General features: G+C 38.1%; 1 protein-coding gene across 2 annotated transcripts in view; it reads right to left on the bottom strand.

The window, feature by feature from the left end:
• The window catches only part of PPP2R5E (protein phosphatase 2 regulatory subunit B'epsilon), a 158,603-nt gene that overhangs the window by 60,115 nt on the left and 74,601 nt on the right, over positions 1-23,887 (bottom strand). For both annotated transcript variants that reach the window (XM_036896276.2, XM_036896275.2), the window contains exon 3: positions 6,941-7,137. In XM_036896276.2, the coding sequence (XP_036752171.1) occupies positions 6,941-7,137 (197 nt within the window). The remainder of the gene's footprint in view (positions 1-6,940; positions 7,138-23,887) is intronic.

Here is a 23,887-nt window from a genome sequence, read left to right as displayed (position 1 = left end):
CGGGTTCCTCCAGGTCGTGGAGCACTCTATGCTCTGCTTCTATCCTCAGGCTCAAGCAATGAAAGCACAAAAGGAAATATGGTCTGCTGCTCGAAGGAAGAATTTAAAGGGCCCCATGAAGGTCACGAGGACTCAGATGTGGGTTGATTTGATAAAGGCAGGAGCAGACAGAGAAATTGGATGGAGAGTCAGATAGAATCTTACTGGAGCTGCGGCAGCAACTGAAACCGGAGCAGTGGTTCTAGCCGCTGAGGACAAAGAGGCAGAAGCTAGAGACAAAGGGACAAGACCGGCCTGTGTGTCTGCAAAACTTTCTGGTGGAGAGGCTGGAGAAGGTGGGTATTGTCAGGCCCACCCATGGTCTTTTTGGTTAACTCATCTGAGCAGAACTGGTCTGAAAACAACCAGGATGACCACTTAGTGGCAATGGATCTCCTCAGGCTTGAGGGTTATTTGTTGTAATTTTTGTTATTTTTTTATTGTCGTGGCCTCTGTTGTTAGGGAATTTAGTTACATGTTCCAGCTTCCTTGCACAGGGACCATTGCAGATTAAGGGCACACAGACAGAGAGGCAAGAATCCTGGAGGGGTGGAGTGTGGAGGAAATGAAGGTTCCTATGGCCAGGATCTCTCACTTGGCCCTGGTTGGCTAGATCACTACACACGTAAGGGCAATAAATTATTACTGACTCTATATAAAGAGCTCCACTCCATGCTCTGGGCTGCTGCCCAGCTGCAGGGCTGCAGAAAAGCAGAGACTGGAGTGGTGGCAGCGCCGACCACAGAAACTGAGATGGCTGCGGGGGGTGGGCAGCGAGGCCCAGAGGCAGAGACCAGCTTCTGCATGCAGACTTGCTCTGAGTGAACAGGATTGACCTGCCACCGTGGGATCCACTGGGGTGAAAGGTATAAACCCTTTCACCCCAAGAACGTTTCATTGTCATTCCTCATTCCCACTGAAACCATAGTGAACTCGTCTAGGGCTGAAACCTGTTGGCAAGACAACAGAGATTTAGATTTAACCATGGACTAGGAGTGGGACAGACTCTGCAGCCAAGGAAGCCAAGTTATAAAGACAAAATACAAAAATAATAAAAGCTTATGGATAAAATGATAGTTCCTGTGGCCAGGATTCTCACCTGGCCCTGGTTGGCTAGCTCACTACACACATGTGGGCAATACGTTGTTATTGACTCTATATAAAGAACTCTGCCCAGTGCTGTGGGCAACAGGGTGGCATGGCTGCAAGGCTGCAGGAGAACAGAGCAGAGGCTGGAGTGGTGGCAGCGCCAAGGACAGAGGCCCAGAGGATGGCTGTGTGGGCAGAGAGGCCCAGAGGCAGAGACCGGCTTGCTGTGTGCAGACTCGCTCTGAGTGAACAGGATTTTAGAGATTAACCTGCCACTGTGGAAATAAAGTTGGGTATAAAACCCTTTCAACCCAAGAACGTTCTACTGTCATTTCTTTGGTCACACTGAATCCATAGTGAACTTGCCCAGGGCTGAAACCCATTGGCAAGACAAAGCTAATGACCAGTGCAACAAGGTACACTTTCTGCAGGAGAGAAGTGATAGGGTTTAACTCTAATGAAGACAGTACCTCCGAGATTCCACCACTGCACATGCAATCCTTACTGATAGTCATCCTATCATCTCAACTTCCTCACAGTGCATGCCCTCCTCAAGCCACTTGCTTCCACCTGTACCACTGCACTAAAGCACAGTGATTCCCTGGGATCACCTGGAGTTCCATCACTGTTCCTGTTCTTCCTTGCCCTACCCCCATGCTGATAATTACTAGTCTCCAACTCCAGCTTTCCAAATCAAGGTCTATTATAACCTCAAAGTTAACACATCAAAAGTCAACTCAACACCCATCTGAAACCTGCTCTCTCCCCCTTCTGCACCTTTCTCAAGCAGCAGCACAACCAAGTATTGAATTCCCAAAGCTATCCTAGACTCCTTCCTCTCTCACACTCCAAACACCGACACAAATGCTAAGTGGCTTCAACTGTATCTCCTAAGTGAGTTTCAAATACCATCCTCCTCTCTCCTTCTCTACCTCCACACCTCAGCTTGGTTTAGGCTCTCCACAACATCTCTAACACAGGTTCAGCCCCGTCCAATCTATCTGGCACACTGCCATTACAATACAAATCTGACCATGTCATGCAACTGCTTAAAATTTTTCAGTGGTATTTGTGAGGTTCTTTCAGAATCTGGCTCACATCTACATCAACAGCCACCATTTACCTCCTCTCATTCCCCAACACACAGACACACACACACACACACACACACACACACACACACACTGCTGTAACATCAAAACACTATTTGTGTTTCTCTGAATAAATCATGGGGATTGGAAATTCCTTTGCATCATGTAATTCTCTTTTTCAACATTATTTCAGCCACCTGTAAAACACGTATTCATATTTTAATACCCTACTGAGGTTTTAATCACTTTGTAAAGCCTTCCTTAAGCACCCCTACCTAGCCTGATTAATCACCCTTTCTGTCTACTCCTTTCTTGCCTTGTACATACTACTATAAATGCACACTGACATTATCTTATTATGTGCACACATGAACATTCTCTCTACCTGATTGTGAATTTGACAGAGGAGGGTCCTGCTTTTTTTAAATCATCAAAATGTAAAAGTGTGGTTTTAAGTCATTCAATAAACATTACCTGGAGTTAACTAAAACAATATCTTCACTGAGATTTCATCTCACATTTGAAATATCCCCACAAAGAGACTTTTTTTAAAAGAAGACATGTGAATATAAAGAATTTCAAAAACAGAGTTCAAGAATAATGTTAACACAAGATTACTGGGAGAGCCAGAAATTCTAAGAAATCTTTCAGATGGATGCACAGCAACTGAATCAGAAAGAAAACATTAGCATAATGTGGTAAAAATACTGCCTCAAGGACAAGCACCTGACACTTGAGATGATACAAAACAGAATGTGCCAAAGCCTAAAGAACTAAAAGTCCTAATTCTTGTTTTTCCATCAGATATGACCTCATGATAAATAGATGAAACACTCACCTATGCAACTACTTTGGACAACGGTTTGTAAACTTTAATAATGGTGGTATCCATTCTAAATTTCTTAAGAGTACTGACCAAAAGAGCTGGTAGTTTTCAGAGCCGTAAGGATGTGAGAGATCATCAACTCCCTCCACTCAAGACAGGAGAACTTGGGGCTTAGAGAGAAAATTACTTAGCCAAGATCTCCCACCACTTAACCATGAGATGAGAAATAAGGACAGTGACTTGCAGGTTCTCTGACTAGGACTCTCCCCACCACCTCACACTACTCTTCAGCAAGTCAGGTGTTGTGTCGTTTATTTTGTTTACATGTAAAGAATTGTTTTTCTTTCTTAATTCTAGTAGCCTTTATCAGGCTTCATGTAAATGCTAAAAATGGCTTCCAAAACTCATAGATTAATTCTTTAGGTCACTCTTTTCTTCCCCTAACAGGAATAACAACTCTCAAAGTACAGATCCCATCAGGCTGGATCAAAGGCTTTTTGGTAATAACACTAACATCAGAACATGCCATCATAAGTCATTACTCATCCTGATTTGTAAACACCTACTTATCACTTCGTTGATATCTCATTAAAAGAATTACCATTTCCTTAATTAATCCTAGTGAAGGAGTTTATTTTACAGCAACGAGAAAGAGGAATAAGTGGAGACAGTGACAACAGGCAGGAGAATCTTGGAATTACAGATTTTGAGAACCATGGGGCAATGGACTATAAACACAACCAAGTGACAGAGCAGTTTAAGTCCACAAACAAGAACTCTGGAAATCACCAATGACTGTCAAGTATCTAGTAACAAATTCATGAAAAACATAACATAACATTATTGATTTGGAATGCATGCCATGTGTTAGGGACTGTTCCTGGAGCTTTAACATATCATCACCAATCCTTAACAAAATACCCCAAAGACAGGCACAATACAAATGAGGCACTTCCCTGCAGTGGCCAGAATCTATATACAATGGGCTCAGATGTGACAAAGTGGGAGGGAGTAGAGGACACCACAGTGGACTTGGTTCCAACCCTCTCAGAGTGGTTAAATGTCCTGCTTACTAGATTTTATGTATATCTGAGGTAGTGAGAACCCTGATGTACAACCAAAGCGTAACAATTTTACTTAGGTAGACTATTTACAGAGTAGGGTAGGAGGGCCTATGGCCATCCTTCCCCTGATTCTACATTCTTCTATGCATGTGCACATGAAAACTGAAGGCCCCAAATATGGAGGGCTCCATCAACGTGACAGAGCATGTACATGTGGCCACAGCTGGCATTTGAACCCAGGTTTGTGTAGTTCCAAAGTTCTTTCTCTTTCTACTGTACCACACTACCTCCTTCTCTGTAAATGCCCCAGATTGTCTAAGAACCATGTAAAATTATTAGTCAATGATTTCACAAATCACAGGATAAGAAAAATAAATTATGCCTCTGGGAACTCTAAACTACCAACTAGACCATTATTTTCTAATGTCCTAGATTAGCATGTATGCTACAGATTCAACACCCCATAAGGTAGGGCTCAAGTACACTTAAAAACAAATTCATTCACGTACAACTGACAGGGGTCTCTTTTCTTTTTAATTTTAACAGGGGTTGGGCAGGAAGTGGTAAAAAAGAAGACAAAATGGTCTCCTTTAAGAGACCAAAGCTGGTTTAGGACCAAGCTGGCTCATTAAGAATAAAATAATTTTTAGATTATGCCAAATACTGGTTTTAAAATTTGAATATAATCCAATGACATTTTAGTATCCTAATTGTAATTCACGAGTCTGAAACGCTCACATTTTAATAGGGAATTCATTCACTTCAAGAAACTCCAGATAGGTCTGGGCTGGGAGGCATTATGGAGGCCACAGAGACGTGAAGGACACAGCTTCTGCCTAGAAATGTTCATAGTCTAATTAGAAAAATCAGATAAACATGTGAAAAGATAAAAAAGCAGCAAATGAACAAATTCCAAAAGGGTAGGTTACCAAGAAGCAGAGGAACTGAAGGAAGCAGGAACCTAGGAACTTCTCAGGGAACAGTGGTAGCAATTTAAATCAGGTCATGAGAAGAAGAGGAGAATCAGAATTAGAGGCAGGGGGGCAGGGAAATCATGAAGGTGCAGAAACAGGGAAAACACAAAGGCTATTAAAAAACTAGTCAGCAAATATACAGATGTTCTCCCACAAGGGCAAACTGACACGTATGCAAGGATATTCATGGAGTACTATTTAAATAAAATTATAGTATATCCACACAATGAAGTATTACACAGCTACAAGACTGACACACATTGATAAGTGAAAAAAGGAAAATACAGAAAGTGTGTATAGTATGCCACCATCTGTGAGCTTACAAAAAAACTACACACACACACATGTGTGTGTGTGCATATATATGCTTATATACTCATGGACTACTCATGGAAGATATAGAAGGAAGTTACAAACAGTGGATACCTCTGTTGGCTGAGGACACAGATAAGGTAAAACCAAGGACCAAGGATGGCCTAGAGAAGATCCTAAGCATCAGGTGAAAAGGTTTAAAATAGTATGCAGACTCTAGAGCCGGGTTTCTTAACAGTGGCACTATCGATATTTGAGACCAGACATTCCTTGTTGCAGGGGCTGTCTTGTGCATCATCAGAAGTTAAGCAGCATTCCTGGCCTCTTTCCACTAGATGCACTCCCTTCCTCATCCCGGCTGTGACTACAAACATTTCTGGATGTTCCAAAGGGCCCTGGGAAGCAAAACCTCCCCTGACTGAGAAGCACTGCTCAAGAGCTCAATGTCTTTAACCTAAAAATCATTCTAGTACTACATTTCTATAAATGAACAACAAATGCAATATACACTCAGATATGGATCTAAAGAATAAACTGCACATTGTTTGGAAATTACTTTCATCCATCAGTCATTTCTCAAGTTATGATAACCGGGTCCCTTCCCAAATCTGAACTATTTATTTTTAACCACATTTACTCTACCATAGATGTCTCTTTTCTGTATTTATGGAGCACAAATGATAAACAAGTTAAATACAAAGGCTAGCTAGACTTTCGGCAGTACACAGAGAGTGGACCATATTCTCCAAGGGGCTTCTCAATGATGCACCGCCCCTTCTGGATCTTTGCAACATAATTTCACCAGGTGGCAGGCCAGCCCTGCCTCCCTGAAACAGCACACTGCTCTCTGGATCCAAAATCTTATAGGATGCCATGGAAGGTAACCCTCCCACACAAATGTCACAGAAAACTATATTTTTGGCTCAGCTTTTAAAAAACCAATTATTGACAATAAGAACATGATTACTTGTATTATGCTAATGTGTTTCTCCTCATAACTCCTAACAACCACACAAAGTGCACGACAATGATAAAAATGAAAGACATCACCTCTGATTTCAAGATTATAAAGAGAATGATTAGCTTATAAAAGCCAAGAGAGGCTTTAAGTAGATTCTACAATCACAATCAGATTAAGCTTAAAGCCATTTCTACTATACCACAATCAATAGAGACAAAAAAGAAAAAAATCAAGACATCCAACAGGCTTGAATATTTTTCAAACACATCTAAAACTTTGTTGATTCTCCTGTGTCTTTTCTTTTCCCAATGCCAGAAATCCAATAATACCCTGGCAGTCTTTGGCTTCATGTTTTCAAGTCATTGATTCCTCCAATACTGTTGTAGATGAAAAGTTCTGGATTTCATTCTCATGAAATCATGCTCTTCAAATTCTAGTATCGTGCCGACTACTTTTGCTTAGCTCTCAGAAGGCTGGCTCTCTTTTGCGGAGGTGACCTCTAGAGACCTGCCTCTGCAATAAATAGACCTGTGAGTCGCTATGAAGGGGCTTAAAAGTGTCCAAGGCGAAAAAAAGAAACTCACCATTCTAACTACTTCAGGGTAAGTCTGCTCTGTCAAACAGCCTCTGCTTATTGTAATGTAGTCCACCAGTTCATTAAGAGTGGAGCGCTTGTATTCTTTCATTTTAAGATCAGATAGCGTGTCCATGAAGTCAAAAATGACACAGCACTGCTGAAGTTTCTTTAGGAACAGTTCAGGCTGCTCTGAGGATGGAACGTCTAAGAAAAAAAAAGGAAATGGTGTAAGTCTGTCATCAATTTCTAAGTAACAGGAATTCTCTGTGAAAGTTACTTCAAAAGCAAGCTCAAAAAAATAAGAATTCACATGACAACAGTGTTCTTTTTAACAGTTACACATGGGTGGGAAGGGATACCATATCCACTACTTCAGAGAACTTGAATTTGAAAACTACATGGTACCAACACAATTGACAGCATTTGCTATTCCACAACCAAAGATTGACCAAAATCCCAAGAGCCATTACACAGTTGAAGCAAATTTTAACCAAAAACACCCAATATCAACACCCTTACACTAAAAACACTGAGAAAGGTCAAACTCCCCATTATAAGGTAAGGTCAGAAGTTGTCACTGTTGGTTTAAATTGGTTATACTAAAAAATTCCAAAGCAGAAATGTCAGTCAGTAAATTCACTTTAAGTTCATGCTGACATCCCTGGTATTTAAAGCAACTGTTTTGTGTGTGTGTGTGTTTATATTTTTGTCTTTTTTGGCTTGATAACTATGAAATTTCTTTGTCAAAGAAACTTGAAAAATCAACAGTATGAAGTAATCCCAACTCTCTCAAAAAGAGCACATCAGTAATGGACAATAAGAGCAGATTCTACTTAAATCTATGTTCTTCCTTTGGACCTATCTTCTCCCCTTACAGTGGTAGAAAAACCACTAAAATCTTTATTAATATGTTCTCAGAATAAACATCTGTTCTTTGCCCACAAACAGCAGGTCAAAACATTTGGTTTGGTGTCACTTCTAAAAAACTGTAGAAAATTTTAGGTTAAAATTTCTCACCTAGAATGGAAACCTGATCTATAGTTAGACTTGAGACACACCAAATAAGTTGTAGATAGCCCTTTTAGCCCTATCTTCTTTCCACTGTTTTATTCTCCCAAACTGGAGCTTCCCTGGAAAGGCAATGAAATTATGTCCAGAGCAGGCTCTGCCGCCTTTATCCAAAGTAATTAATTAGTTACTCCTCAAAACACTCTTAGAGGTAAGCAGATTGCATTATATTATGATTCTCCATTTTTCAAAAAGAAAATTAAGAGACAATCACTGAGGTAGGTCCCACAATGAATGAGTTACAGTGCTGGGCAAAGTGCCCAGGTCTCTAACCACACTCCCACATTCTCCTTGTACTACTCAAGAAGGACTTTAACAGTGTTTGGCCTGTCACTTGCAACCACCCTCGGTTGCCTGCCTCCCAGTAAATGCTTTACAGTGGCCTCTAAGTATGAGCCACCACTCCCCGGAGGTAAGTGCAATGGCTAACAGCATGCACCTTACAGCTACCAGCAGCCTGAGCAGAAGGGAGCAAGAGCCAGGCTCCTCTCCACAACCCACTCCGCTCCTCACATCACACAACCTAAGGGCTAGCCCAAATACCCAGGATCTCACTGACAATTCCTCAAAAACACTGCCTGCTCACATCAACTTTAGGGTAAGCCTGGATGAGAGCAGACAGGATACCAGAAAACAGGGTTTCTCTACCAGATATAAGAGAACAAGAGAAGTAGCCAATATTTTTGAAGGTATATGGAATATCACTACTACTGTCAGTACAAACAAGTTGTAAATTAAGAAATTATTCTTAACCAATGAGTCTCCCACACCCTCAGCCCTGGTAAGTCCCCAAAGACATAATGTATCTAACTCAAACCCCAAAGTCTTTGGCTCTAAATCATGAGATATGTCTTATTCTATGTCCCTAGACTTAAATCACTTCCAAAACATCTAGCTAAGAATGAAATTTAGTCAGACCTAGCTTTCTCTGTCATTGCTACCCACTTCGGGTGTTTAAAACACTTGCGTAAAATATAGACACTAAACAAGGCTGCCTGTGAACAGGACTCTATATCTTTAACCAACGCTAATTACATGCACAGGACCATAAGGTTAGGGACTGAAGTCTTTGAAGTTATCAATAAGACCCCACACTGTGAAGATGAATGGAAGTTTTGATGGCTGGATAGGGAACAACAAAAAGCTTATTAATGTAGCACTAAAGTTAAAATCTTCAGGAGAAATTTTAACTAACCTTACTTTTGATATTTTAACTTTAATAAACCTTAAAAACCAGACCATCTGCATGGAAAATTCTGTAACTCAGTACATAAGCTTTATGAAAGCATCTATAAATAACATCTTTTCCTCCAAAAAGCAAACTATCATTTAAATAGTGACAATGATTAATCTTTGTGGTCACTGCAATAATACTTAAGAGATTCATATACAGGCTATTTAAAAAGTTCAGGCATTCAACATTAAATCATTTTTTAACTACTGTTAGACAGTTGAATTTATTCTTATTCATCCAAACTGATATAGACAAATGTGAAGCTGGCTCCCTACCTGTCTAATGTAATAATGAAAATAGCTTACACTTACTGAGCACTACTGAGTATATTTATTGGGTACAATTCTAAGCATTTTCACATATTCTATCTCATTTAATCCCAACAAGAACCCTATGGGGTAGGTACTCTAACCAATTTCACAGATAAGATAACCAAGACACAAAGAGGCTGAGCGATGTGCCCAGAGTCATACAGCTAACAAGTAGTGGAGACAGGATTCACACCCAGACAGGCTGGACTCTTCACCACCATGCAATATTCAAATTCAGCAAAAGGCAAGAGTAATATATTCCATAAAACAGGATATGTGCAAAGAGAAAAGAGGAAGAACACAGAAAGAAATCAACAAATTCATCTCCAACACACCTCCATTCATAAAGGATCATGCTGACCCCCTTCTCTTATCGCTCCTTAGCCCATTCCCTAGAGATGAACACATAGTTCAATAAGCTATGCTTTTTTATCACAGACTAAATTCTTCTAAAATGACCTCCTCTCCTTAAAGAACATAAGTAATCGAGACTGACCAAATTATAAAGAGGAGATAGAGGGGAGGTTTCTTCAAAGAGTCAATTCCTTTACGTCAACAATTTTTTAAAGAAAATGTTTCATTTGTATTGAAGGATGACCTAATTTAATCAGTCCAAGCAGAGGGCTCTCCCTGTAATGTTTGGCCCTCAGGCTGCCCCACACAGCTACACTGCTCCCAACCTCCCTGCCTTCATCTCCCTAGTCCCAGTGGGATCTGACAAAGTAAAACATGGAGAGGCAGGACAGCCCAGAGTCAGACAAGCAACACCCTCTGAGTACTCTAGAGGTTTCAATGATATAAGTTCAGTACCTATGGAACCCTTCCCAGAAGCAGATACAAATATTCTTTTTAAAGAAACATTTATAAAAGTATCAGGTACTAAGCCATAAAGGAAAATTCATAAAGGAAAAAGAAGAAATCAGACAGGCAGTACACTGTAACCACAAGACAACAGCACTAGGTTATAACAACTCAAAGCTACCAACCTCCCAAATCTAAGACACCCGAAAATTTAAACACTTCTGAAGGAACTTACAACTTAGTTTGAAGAAAAAAATACATATAAACATTAGAAATAAGTAGGAAAATTAGAAAACTTAGAGGTCATCCTAGAATTCCAAAGCAGACCAGGCAGTGGATGCTCATGTCATCTCTTCTCCACTGGAAACCTCAGGCCGACACAGGCCATCCCTCAACCAGGAGAAGGACTCCACAGAATCACAAATAAAGAGGAACCAGTACATGGTTATGTGATACCATCAAGGTCATCAGCGGTATTTATTTAAAGGGGAGAATAAATGATCCATTTATCACAGCTTGGTAAGATTATAGGTCAGATTCCACTGCTTTAGAGCAACTCTTAAAATTAAGTTGATCACCAGAATATGCTTCTCACCCAGACAATACGCAGCAACCAGCTAAGTGGGCATCCACTTGGTAGCTGTATTTCTCACTGTATTGTCCTTCTTTCCTTTTTAGCATCATCATTTTTCCCCACATGCTTTTTTAATGCCATCTCCCAGAATCCTATCAATTTTCCTCGGTAAACTGGGGAAAATAACTACTCCCACCTTCAATATGTTCATACCCAAATAATTTTAAAATTTACAAGTGTAACAACTAATAGAAAAATGGGCACAGAATTCAACAGCAAAGGTTCAGATTAAAGACAAAGATTCTCCTTGTGTCTAAAGAACAGTCAACAGGGCTATCTACATTTTAGCCACAGCCCACCCTGCCATCATATGCACATACTACACACACAAGGAGACAAGTACACACACATAACTCTCTTCACTCTCATTATGATTTCAAGAGCTAGTTGTTTATCTATTATAGTTTGTTTGTTCATAATTGGCAGAAGAAGCTCATTCCTCCCTATGGATGAATGAAGTCAACAGCTTCCATTATTCTATCACATCTAATGTTTGGGGCACAGGATCCCAAATCCATTATCAGCCCTTCCCTTGGGGCCTGACTCAGTAAGGACTCATCAAAGCCCAAAGTAGCAATGGTAGAAGAAAGAACACATGAACCCAGTGTCCTGTGCGTTTGGTGCTGGGAGGCCCCAGTCAGCTGAAGTTGTTGAAAATCAGAATGCTAAATTCACACTTGCAAATATACCAACCAAGTAAATAAATAGAGCCCACCCACATCATTATATTTATTAGCCATACTATCACAGTAAGAAGGCAGATTGATTTTTTTTAAATGTAGCTGGTAACTCATTCACACATAGGCTGTTTAAAGGGATGTGGAAATACAGTGAATAAATATTTCTATAAAATGGTCATGTCTGCATTGGAAGCTAAGCAGTAACATCATTTGAGCTCCTAATGAGCAATACTTATAACCAGTTACTTCAATTCAAAAGATTTGAAATAAAATTCTTCTAACTTAATAGTGCTTTTAAACTGAAAATGCCCTATGATAGTCTTCTGACATCCATTTTTCCAACTCTCGCAAAAAATAAAGGTACCACACAAACTGAGCACATTCATGTAGTCTTTGCTCCCCTTCACTTCATCCCTAGAACCTGCCCTAAGGTGTACACATTCCCATCCATGTATGCCATCAGGGTCTCACACACAATGCTCCAAAACTTCAACAAAGTCAATAAGAATAGTAATCATATAAAGCAAGTATGAGCATATATTTATAGAAAACTAGTCTCACAGTACTAAGGAGAACTTTGCACTAAAATATTAAGTTGGCTTAGCCCTGAAGGACTGAAGCATAGAATGCTAGCACATGTGGTAAAATGCCTAACTGCCTGTCTATGTGGTCTGTCCAAATTCTTGCGACTAACTTGACGTGTAAACACAGACACAAGTAGAATTCCCTTTTTGTAGTACGTATTTCAGGAAAACTAAAAGAATCCTCTTTTATTGGTGGAAATACACTTCCATTAGGAATTGTTCTTGACACCCAAGAAACCCATGATATAACCAGCAATATGTCAACAAAACACGGAAACAACTATAAATCTATGTAATGATCAAATAATAAAATTAGGCTTCATGTCCTATGAACTGGACCCAGGTACAACATGTTAACTGCACAAGACACTTCAATGTAAATAAACAATAAGAAATTAACCCAAACCTAACATGTTAGTTAAAAAAAGTATTAAAAACTTACCATTCCAATTATTTTATGACTGTATGGAAAGTATTGGGTTTAAAAACATTTATTGTTAATGCTGGCAAGGATGTGGAGAAAGGGGAACCCTCTACCCTGCTGGTGGGAATGTAAGCTAGTTCAACCATTGTGGAAAACAATATGGAGGTTCCTCAAAAAACTAAAAATAGAAATACCATTTGACCCAGGAATTCCACTCCTAGGAATTTACCCAAAGAACATAATTTCTCAGATTCAAAAAGACATATGCATCACTGTTTATTGCAGTACTATTTACAATAGCCAAGATATGGAAGCAACCTAAGTGTCCATCAGTAGATGAATGGATAAAGAAGATGTGGTACATATACACAATGAAATACTATTCAACCATAAAAAAGAAACAAATCCTACCATTTGCAGCAACATGGATGGAGCTGGAGAATATTATGGTCAGTGAAATAAGCCAGGTAGAGAAAGACAAGTACCAAAAGATTTCCCTCATCTGTGGAGTATAACAACGAAGCAAAACTGAGGGAACAAAACAGCAGCAGACTCACAGACTCCAAGAAGGGACTAGCAGTTACCAAAGGGGAGGGGTAGGAGAGGGCAGGTGGGGAGGGAGAAGGAGATTGAGGGGTATTAAGATTGGCACACATGGTGTGGGGGTGATCATGGGGAAGACAGTGTAGCACAGAGAAGGCAAAGAGTGACTCTGTGGCATCTTACTATACTGATGGGCAGTGACTGCAATGGGGTATGGGTGAATGTAGTAACCACATTGTTTTTTCATGTGAAACCTTTGTAAGAGGGTATATCAATAATACCTTAATAAAAAAAGTTTTGGAAAAAATAAAAATAAAAACATTTGTTGTTGATGATGGTGGTGGTGTAGTGTTTCCACTACTAGGTATTTATATTTTATAAAAGCATCTCATGTGATTTTAATGTGTGGCCATGGTTAAAAACCACTGTTTTTAAAGTAATAACTATAAAACCCTTCTTTCATCTTCCTCACCTTTGAAATTCTTTCTCTTTCATTTTGTTGAAGGCTAACAGTGAAACTTTCCCATTTCCAAGAAAAAAAAGGTCCCTGGTAACATGTACAACAGTGAAAGTGTTCCTTCTTGGCCTAGGCTAAAAATAAGTGAATGCACAGTTGGCTGTTTTTAGAAATCTTTCCAATCTATTAAGAAGATTAAAAAACATTTTGCTGATTATTAAGCATACACTCTTTGTATATGTTCAAAACATGTCTCATAGAATGGTTACACAGGTAAGGAGAGTATCAGCAGAATGAGACCAAGGTGTGAGTATTAACTAAGCAACAAACTGAAAGACAGGAAAGGCCAGTACCGACAGTTCAAGGTAAAAAGATTGACAACAGTGATTATGGACATTTACCATTGCAAAGGACTGCACTAAACTCCTTACATTTGTTATTCCCTTTAATCCTCAGGATGTCTCACGAGTGGCCTCTATTAATAACCCCATTTTTCAGATAAAAACATGGGGGCCCAAACAGCTAAGTCATTGCCCAGCTGGTATTCAAAGCCAGGTAGTTTTACTCCAGAGTCCACACCAGCAACATTCATGACGGTGATTATGATAAATAACAGCAACTAACCACCACCACCACCACTGGTGTCATGGACACACGCACACCTCATTTTATTAAGCTTTGCTTTTACTGGGCTTTACAGATACTGCTTTTCTTTACAAATTGAAGGCTTGTGGCAACCCTGTGTCAAGGAAGTGTATTGGCGCCACTCTTCCAAAAGCATTTGCTCACTTCATGTCTCTGTGTCGTATTTCAAACTTCTTCATTACCACTTTTGTTATAGTGATCTGTGATCAGTGATTATGACTGGCCAAAACCTCTGACAATGGTAGCACTTTTTAGCAATAAACATTTTTAAATTAAGGTATGTACATCATTTTTTTAGACATAATGCTACTGTACTATGTCTACACAGACACACAGTATAGTATAAACATAAACTCATATGCACTGGAAAATCAAAAAATTCATTTGACTCACTTTATTGTGATAATTCACTTTATTGTGGTGTTCTAGAACTGAGCCTGCAATATCTCCAAGGTATGCCTGTATTTGTTAAAAAATGCCTCTTAATTGTCCATTTTAAAACATAAAACAAGGCAGAACAGTGTACAAGCATACCTCAGAGATACTGAAGGCTTGGTTCCAGACCAAAGCAATAAAGCAAATACCACAAAATCAGTCAAATGAATTTTTTGGTTCCTCGGTGCATGTAAAAATTATGTCTCACCTATAGTGTAGTTTGTTAAGTGTGCAATAGCATTATATCAAAAAAAAACAATGTGCATATCTTAATTTAAAAAATACCTTTTTGTAAAAAATGCTAACCTCATCTGAGTTTTCACTAAGTCATAATCTTTTTGCTGGTGGTGGTGGTGGAGTCTTGCCTTGACACATGGCTGCTGAATGATCAGGGTGGGGGCTGCTGAAGGCCTGGGCGGTTGTGGCAAGTTCTTAAGACAACAATGGAGTTTGCCGCATCCATTGACTCCTTTTCACTTGAACACTTGGAGGCCATTGTAGGGTTATTAACTGATCTAATTTCAATATTGTGTGTCTCAGAAAATGGGGAGAGGGTGAGGGAGGTGGGAGTGGACAGCTGGTGGAGCAGTCAGAACACACGCACTTACTAAATTCACTCTCTGATATGGGGGTGGATTATGGCACTCCAAAACAATTACAGTGAAAACATTAAACACCACTGATCACAGATCACCGTAACAAACAGTAATAAAAAGCTTGAAATATTATGAGAATTACCAAAACGTGACCCAGAGAAAGAAAACGAGTAAATGCTATTGGAAAAATGGCACTAAAAGACTTCCTCAATGCAGGGCTGCCATAAATCTTCAATTCATAAAAATCTCAGTATCTTCATAAGCTAAGCTTTAAGCTTAATAAAACAAGGTATGCTTATATTAATTATTTTCCCCAGCTTGGACAATCAACATGTACTTTATTATTCTTAAGTAGATCTCTACAGTTTTCTTTCTCAAAAGATGACAAATACATGCTCTCCAATTTATTACCCAAAGGTCACCACTGATGCAGACTAGTGGCTTTGGCAGCAAAATTACAGGTTCAGGGCTTTTACATTATTTTGACACTATGTTCCAATCAGAATAAATAGAAACACACATGCGCATGCACACACACACACACACACACTTCTAACAAAATATTTGTTTCCAATCCTTCATTAGCTATCCCTCATGCTTTATCTTCTAATGCCAAAGCAGTCATTGAAACGTCAGGAAAAGAAATAAAATATTTTAAAATTGATCAATTCCTAATTATAGGTGTAGATTATTTTCCTGCCATCAAACTCAAAGGCCTCTGACTGACATTGTTAATATCTCTATTATTAATTCCCTACCTATGGACATATTTCCAGAGATGAAGACATCAGGAAGACAGGACCAGGGCCTTGTGAATACAAGGAGTTGCTGAAGCACGCTGGCCTACAGCAAAACACCGGCTGCAAGAACTGCACAGTGTCTCTGTCAGTAGTTCCTTATTTTGAGAATCTTACATACCAACAGAATTACAAAAAAGAACAGGTGGACTTTTTCCAGGGAGAGGCACTAAAACAGTTAACTAACCATTATTTATTTTTATTATAATTTCATAAAAAGAAAGGACCTTTTGAATAATAGAAAAAGAAAGGGCAATCTCAGAATAAAATATACAACCCCCTGACACACACACACACACACACACACAGTTGTTATTTCTCTCCCTAGATCTTCCTTCCCTTCTATTTTTCACTTATAACAACTTTTCTATGGGCCTGTATCTAGGACTCTCTGGGCCACATTGCTCCGTTGTTCCTACATTTTTCTAGTAGCACAGATAACAGAGTTCTAGCTGAATTGCCAATACTAATTTCAATTGTATTTAAGTGACCATAAAAGCTGAAAAGATAGATACCCTGTAACAGTATAGCAGTATCTCACTTTTTGGAAGTCCTTAGAAATTATGTAACATAAAATTTCCCATAAAACTTTGTACATTCCCACTCCATTCAAGGACTTGCCACATTATATGAGACTTTTTTTTAAAAACCAGTGAACCATGTTTCTTGTTCATCTTTTAATACCCAGCTCCTAGGAGAAGGGGAAGAAACTTCTAAGAGAAGTTTCTAGAATATGGAAGTACATAATAAATAAAGTTGAGTCATAAATTCTACATATGGAATTTTAACACCCTATGTTTTTAATTACTAATTAGAACATTATTCCTCTGGAAATAAAATCATACTCAAGAATAGAGGCACAGGGAGGCCATCAGGTGAGAAATTGGGGATCAACAGAGGTGAGGCTTAGAACCTCACCCCCGCTGTTTTGAGAGAAATCTTCTGCATCCGTGGATGTTTTATTGCCCTTGTCTAGCTTGGATTAACACATAGTCTACAGGCACACACCTCATCATCTACATTTGCTCTCTTACAACACTAAACTGTTTTCTACCTTTATCTGGTATCTACCTACCACTTCAGCATTTTATTAAAAATAATAATAATAATAATAATAATAATAATAATAATAGGAGAAATGTGGGATCCACATATAAATCAAGTATAAAAATCAAACGAATATTCATATTTGATCTGATTGTTTATAGTTCATAATGCGTGATCAAAACCGAAAGTTTCTGTGATGACTGCCCTTGCACTGTTCACCATGTAAGAACTTGTTCGTTATGCTTCAGAAGATTGGAGACTGACAAGAATTAGGCTTGGGGTGGATTAATGATTGTGCATTGAGAACTGACTCCCCTATACAGAATTTTATTGTTGTTAACAACCATTTGATCAATAAATATGAGATGCCCTCTCAAAAAAAAAAAGAATAGAGGAAAAGGTTTAATATAACATACTTAACAGAATAAATTATTTCCTGGTATTTTAGTAATATCAAGTCACTAAGTGCAAATTAGAAAACTAGGATGTGCTAAATGAAATAATCAGAGAAATCAGAAAAAGACAGATACTGTAGGACATCACTTATATGTGGAATCTAAAAAAGCTGAACTCATAGAGAGTAGAATGGTGGTTACCACGAGCTAAGGGGTGGAAGAAATTGGAAGATATTGGTCAATATATACTTCCAGTTATAAGATGAATAAGTTTTGGGGATGTAATGTGCAACGTAGTGATTATAGTTAATGCTTTATAATATACTTGAAAGTAGCTAAAAGAATAGATCTTAAATGTTTTCATCACAAAAAATAAATGGTATTTATGTGACCAGATGGGAGAGTTAGCTAAACTATGGTGGTAAACACTTTGCAATATGTAAGTGTGTTAAATCAATACTTGGACACCTTAAACACACCATATTACCAACTATATCTCAAAAAAGCTGGAAACAAAAATTTTAAACTAAATTTTTGATTTTTAATGATAGAACACGTATGAATATAAAAAGAAAAAAAGGTGAGCTTATGAGACAAAAAACTAAAACATGCACAGTTCAATAAGTTCCTTGAACTGTCTCTCCCTACTAATATGCAATAAGATAATGCCTTAATTTCTAACATTTTATATAAAAATCTGGCTGACTTTTAAAAATAAAAAGAATGGCTTATATTCAAGGATGAGAGAAAAATATAAAGAAAAATTTTCAAAATGAAAATGAATGCACATTAATGAAGTGGTAGAATTTGGAGTGCCCATAGCAAAAATATACAGATAATTTTGTCGAAAAGGTGGGAAGGACTAGTGCAAAGGGCACAAGCTTTGCATTTACGTATTCATCCACTTATTGAATATTCACTGAACACCCACTGAGGTCCAAGCACTGCTGGGATACTACAACAGAGAAAAGAGACAAAAACCCCTTCTTTTACAAGCTTTACAGTCTAGCAGGAGGAGACAACTAATTGCAACTAAAAATAATAAGCAAATACATAATGCACTATGGGGGAAAACAGTATGCAGGGCAAGGGGAACTAAACATCCTGGGAGCAGGGATACCATTTTAAATAGAGTATTCACCTGGAAGATGGCATTTAAGCAAACACTTGAAGGCGCTGAGGTAGTCAACCATGAAGGTGTTTAGGAGAAAAGCACTGGAGCAGAAGGGGACTAAGTGCAAAGGTACTGTGGCAGCAAGGGAGCATGTGGGGAATCTAAGGCTCAGCAAAGAAGTAAACGTGGCTGGAGCATGAGTGGAAAGTAGAGGAGATGGGTCAGAAGAGTTAGGGACAAGTAGTTGATACAGAACATCTTGGACCTTGTCAAACACCGTAAGGACTTTGGCTTGACAGGTTCTGATTTAGAATCACACCTTTACTATTTACTAGGAGACACTGGACAAGCCACTTCTCTGAGCCTTATTTTCTTTATCTGTAAAACTGAGAAAATGTACTTCACAGGGTTGAGTGAGGATTAAATGAAAAAGCCATTTGTTGGGTGGAAAGAGCTTTTCATTAAAAATTATCATTCATTTTACAAACATCTCTCAAGTATCTACAACATACAGTAGGGAATCAATTCCCTATAACTCTTATTAAAACTATTTTCTGCAAAGAAATTTACTATTTTTGACACATCTTCAAAATTATTTTAAAACCATATAAAAGTATATTCTAAAGGGCTTTTAGAAATGTTAATATTATTGAAATTTTCTTCTAATAATATCAAACTTCAATTAAACAAAGGTCATCTATTCAAAACCCTCAGCCATACCTTGTCTTCTCTTCTGCACTTGACTTTTAAGACAAGGAGTAAATCAATCTGATAAAAAAGGATTAACAGAACAAACTTCCAGGATGTGCTCAAGAGTCAGTCAGCATTGTTGGAGCTCAATTTTCCAAGTTCAAAAGTATAAGCAAGAAAAACCTTCAAAAAGACTATCTTACTTATGCCACGGCTATAAGGTAAAGACATAAAATAAAGGAATTACAGACTTTCAGTAAGCACTTAGTCTTCAGTTGACCATTCCCACTAAAAACAAACAAAAAAGAACAGCAATAAAAAAACAATTATTTTCAAGTATGTCAGTTAACTGAGGGTTCCCCCCATTCCCAGAGATTACTGCTACAAAAGATAAAAATGTCGTGCTTCCCATTTGCTTTGAGGATTAAATCAACATGAATCAGCTCAGAATGAGATGAACCTGCTGCTATTTTAGCAGTATGATATGAGATTTAAAAACAGACAGAAAGGTATCACATTACACCAATTAAGTTTACTGTTATTTCACAACTTACAGTTGACACAGAAAACATCATTAAATCTTTTTTTTAAAAAAGACTTAAAGTACAGAAAAGAGTCAAATCAATGTTGCAATGCCAGCTTACCGATGCTATTTCTGAACCTCAGTTGGGAGTTTTAAATATGAGCCCTTAAGCTCCTGAGAATGATACAATACTACGTGTGTATGGACTCTAATCCCAAGCAATTAAGAGTGTACATTTATAATTAGTAATCTGGGCAATAAAATCCAGTGATGACATGTAGTACACCCCACTAATTGTGAAACTTGCCTATCCTTCATACAAAGAAATATTATTTAATCAATTGTAAGCCTATATACAATATAGGGGTTGAAGAAATACAAAATTCAAATTTGAAACACCATACTGAAGAATATGAAACCCATTTTAAAACCTTATTTCCTAGTGTGCATAAACAGTACTGTCAAACATAAAACAGAAACTTACATGTGTGTATTATGTAGGTATGTATACAAATATATATAATTGAGAGCATGCCTCTGAAATTAAAACTTGAATTAACAGTAATACAAAAGCTTCTTTAAAAAACAAAGAATGAGTAACATTTTCAGAACAGAGAAGCATTTTAAAACACTAAATTAGTAAGATGATATACTTTTTGAGTCAGGGTATTTACAACATAAGGCCCTTCTTTGCTGATTTCCTGGCCACAAACGGGCTGTCACTAAGGGTAGGAAAAGTCACTGAAATCTAAAAGTATGCATGCTAATGATGCAATTCTAAGCACAAGCTTTTTTCTGAATATTGATATAATTCAGCATTCCATGCCCAATGTGGTATCCCAAGGCTTAGCTAAACATGCCACTGGGTAACACAAACATTTTCTCTTCAGCTACTCTTTTCAAATATGAGAAATAAGATTTGGCATTTTTAAGAGCAATACAACTAAAACTGAGCTGGGCAACTAAATATACTATCTCAAAAGTCTGTGAGAAGACTTACAATGCCAAATTAAGATTTGTTTCAGCACAATTAGGAACTTTAAAAAAAAAAATGTAAACCCATTCTGCATTCTTCCAGATGGCTGAGGTTGTTCTTTGGGTAATCTGGAGCAGTGTGGTGTGGCAATTAAGACAATCATACTACCTGGATTCTAAGCCTGGTTTTGTCACTTCCTAGCTGGGAAACCCAAGGTGAGTCTCAGCGTCAATTTCTCCATATAAATGAGGACATAATGTAATACCAACCTCATGTTTGACTTAAGGATTAAGTGAAATGAATAAAAATAAAAACACATGTGACAATGTCTGGAACAATTTAGGTGCTCAATAAGCTTCAGGTGCTAAATGGTTGTTGTTAAAAAGCACTGCTGAGCCTTTGTGTCCTTTGCAAAATGAGTCTAAGAATAGTCCTCTCTGTCCCAGTGATAGCTGGAGAATTTCATGAGATAATACACAAAATGTTTCACACCATGCCCAGCATGTAGAAAATGTTCAATAAATATCCACTTTAAAACAAATCCTTGACACACGAACAATACACTGCTGACACATATAGGGTTTTTTCCCTCCGCTTTTGTGTCTGTATCTAGTTGCGTCAGTCATAATTAAAGAAAACAATACTGAGTTTGTCCTACTCATATCCAGTGAGATTACTTCAAAATAAAATTGTATTTTGATTAAAGGAAAGGTAAAGATGCTGACTCAATTCGGTATGTGAGATGATTCCACTACCAGGACGTGCGTCAGCAAAGTGTCAAAATCCTGGAAGGTGAAGAGAGTTAGCATTTGGATGACTGAATGCCAGACTAACAGCATTTGAGACAGAAAAGCAAGAATTTATGGAGAGTTCAACAACCCAAAGAAGCACTGCCAAGACAAGGACATACCTGGTTCTCACACATCCCCGAAGCTCCCTTCAGATACAATCAGGTTGATGCAAGTTTGCAAAGGAAAGAAAAACAAGCTGTGTTTGACAGCTTTGTCCTTCCAGTCTAAATATTAAATTAATATTAGTATTCACAGATGTTAATACACAAAACTACTAGCTAAAAGTAGTAACAGTGATTTATACTTAGAGTTCTTTATAGTAACATACTCATAACAAACATTATTGACCTCCCATTATAATAACATTAAGTACTGAACCACTTCAAAGTATTTCGTAAACCTTTCTTTTCCACACACCCTGTTATTTAAAGATCTAAGGCCTTAGCTAAAATTCTGCAAACTCTTTATAGCCTCTGACAGGCTTTGGGCTAAGTCTGGAAGGAATATGACAGGTAGTTTCAGACTTCCCAGAGCAAGTATTTGCTTAGAATCTACCATGTTTAACTTAATAATCAATCATTCATGTATTCACTCCATAAATATTTACAGAACACTTTTTATATGCCAGGCACTAGTCTAGGCTTTAAGTATACATTATTGAGCAAAGCCATACAAAATCCTAGCCTTCATGAAGCTTCAGACCCAAAGGGAAGAAAACCTAACTAAATACTCATATAAATAAATATAAAAAACAGATTGCACTCTGAAGAAAAGGTACAAGGAACTACAAGAGCCTACACTGCAGAGAATGAAAAAGAATTGGTACTTGTCCTCAAAAAAATTTACAGTCTGGTGGGCAAGATTAACTTATTTTAAGTAAGAGCAAAAAATACAAGAAAAATGCAATGAAGTATCTAAATTTCAGGGACCAAGTTGAGACAGGAGAGGAAAAGCACCTGGTGAGGACCTACATTCTTCCATATTCTTCTTTCATTGAAGCCTTGCAAAAATCCTGCAAGGTAGGCTTTAATGTTCCCATTTTACAGATAAGAAAACTGAGCTTCAAGATACTCAGTTTTATTAGTATGAGTCAATAACTATGATGTAGAAACAGCATCATTACAAAGAATTAGAAAGTATGATAAGTTTATACCAAAATGGACATTAATTGGACACACATATAGAGAGGTAGAAATGTGGAGACCAGAGCAATTAATTTGACCTCCTTATTGTCTCCCTTTTTACAGCCCACCTCCAATCCCCCAAAGCACACAGTGTTTCACCACAATCAAGTCCTGTGTTCATGAGCCTTCCACACCTAATTCTGCCCTGCCCTCTGAAAATGTTGTGGTTGATTACCCTGGCTAAGGGCTAATGGGTTCACCCCTGTCAAGGAACATATTTATACCACTGCAAAGACTTCTTAGAATCAATAACAAAATGGCTTCATCCATGGCCTAATTTTAACAACTGAAATTTCTGACATAATAAGGGCAATTTATATGGAGTCCCTCCAGCCACATCTACTCTACTTTCACAGGATCATAAGACAGACTTTATCTACAGATCTTGAAAACAAACAAAAAGCACATCTTGATAAACAGAGAAAATACCTTATTCTGAAGTTTTAATAATTTACATTGCTCACTTGTACCATTAGTGCTCCAAGCAACAGCTCTTGAGCCACTGTTCGCACCTCCCTGAAGACCAGAGACTTGAGAGAGAATTCCCAAGCACTGCATGCAAATGACAATGTTTCTGAAATGTTCAGCAAGCTTAGCAGATTCTGTTTTGAATGACATTCATCTAGATCTCAGAAACTCTCATATTACGTAAATCTGGAAAAATTTGCGCCAGACTCTCTGGGGGAATGGAAAGCACGCACAAAAATGTGTACGTTCCAAACTTCTCATGAAACCAGATGCTTTCTCTATGGATTGTTCGAAGACCCACACGGGCCAGGAAAACCTCATCCACACAGCCCTCACCGAGTATTCTTCCAAATCTATCCTCTATACAATGATCTCCTGTGGTAAACTGCTCTTTAAGATCTACAACACTACAAAAATGTCAAAAGATATTTGTTAATGAATGAATAAACCAAAATAAACAAGGGTCATCAAAGACAGATCCAGGTATGCAAAAAGATACATTCCGAAGAGCCACTTCCTGTTTCACAGTAAATAGTTCTTTCTGAAAAATCATGAAT

The sequence above is a fragment of the Manis pentadactyla genome, chromosome 11 (assembly GCF_030020395.1).
Source record: "Manis pentadactyla isolate mManPen7 chromosome 11, mManPen7.hap1, whole genome shotgun sequence".
Taxonomy (NCBI): domain Eukaryota; kingdom Metazoa; phylum Chordata; class Mammalia; order Pholidota; family Manidae; genus Manis; species Manis pentadactyla.
This window is presented reverse-complemented; position numbering and strand designations above follow the sequence as displayed.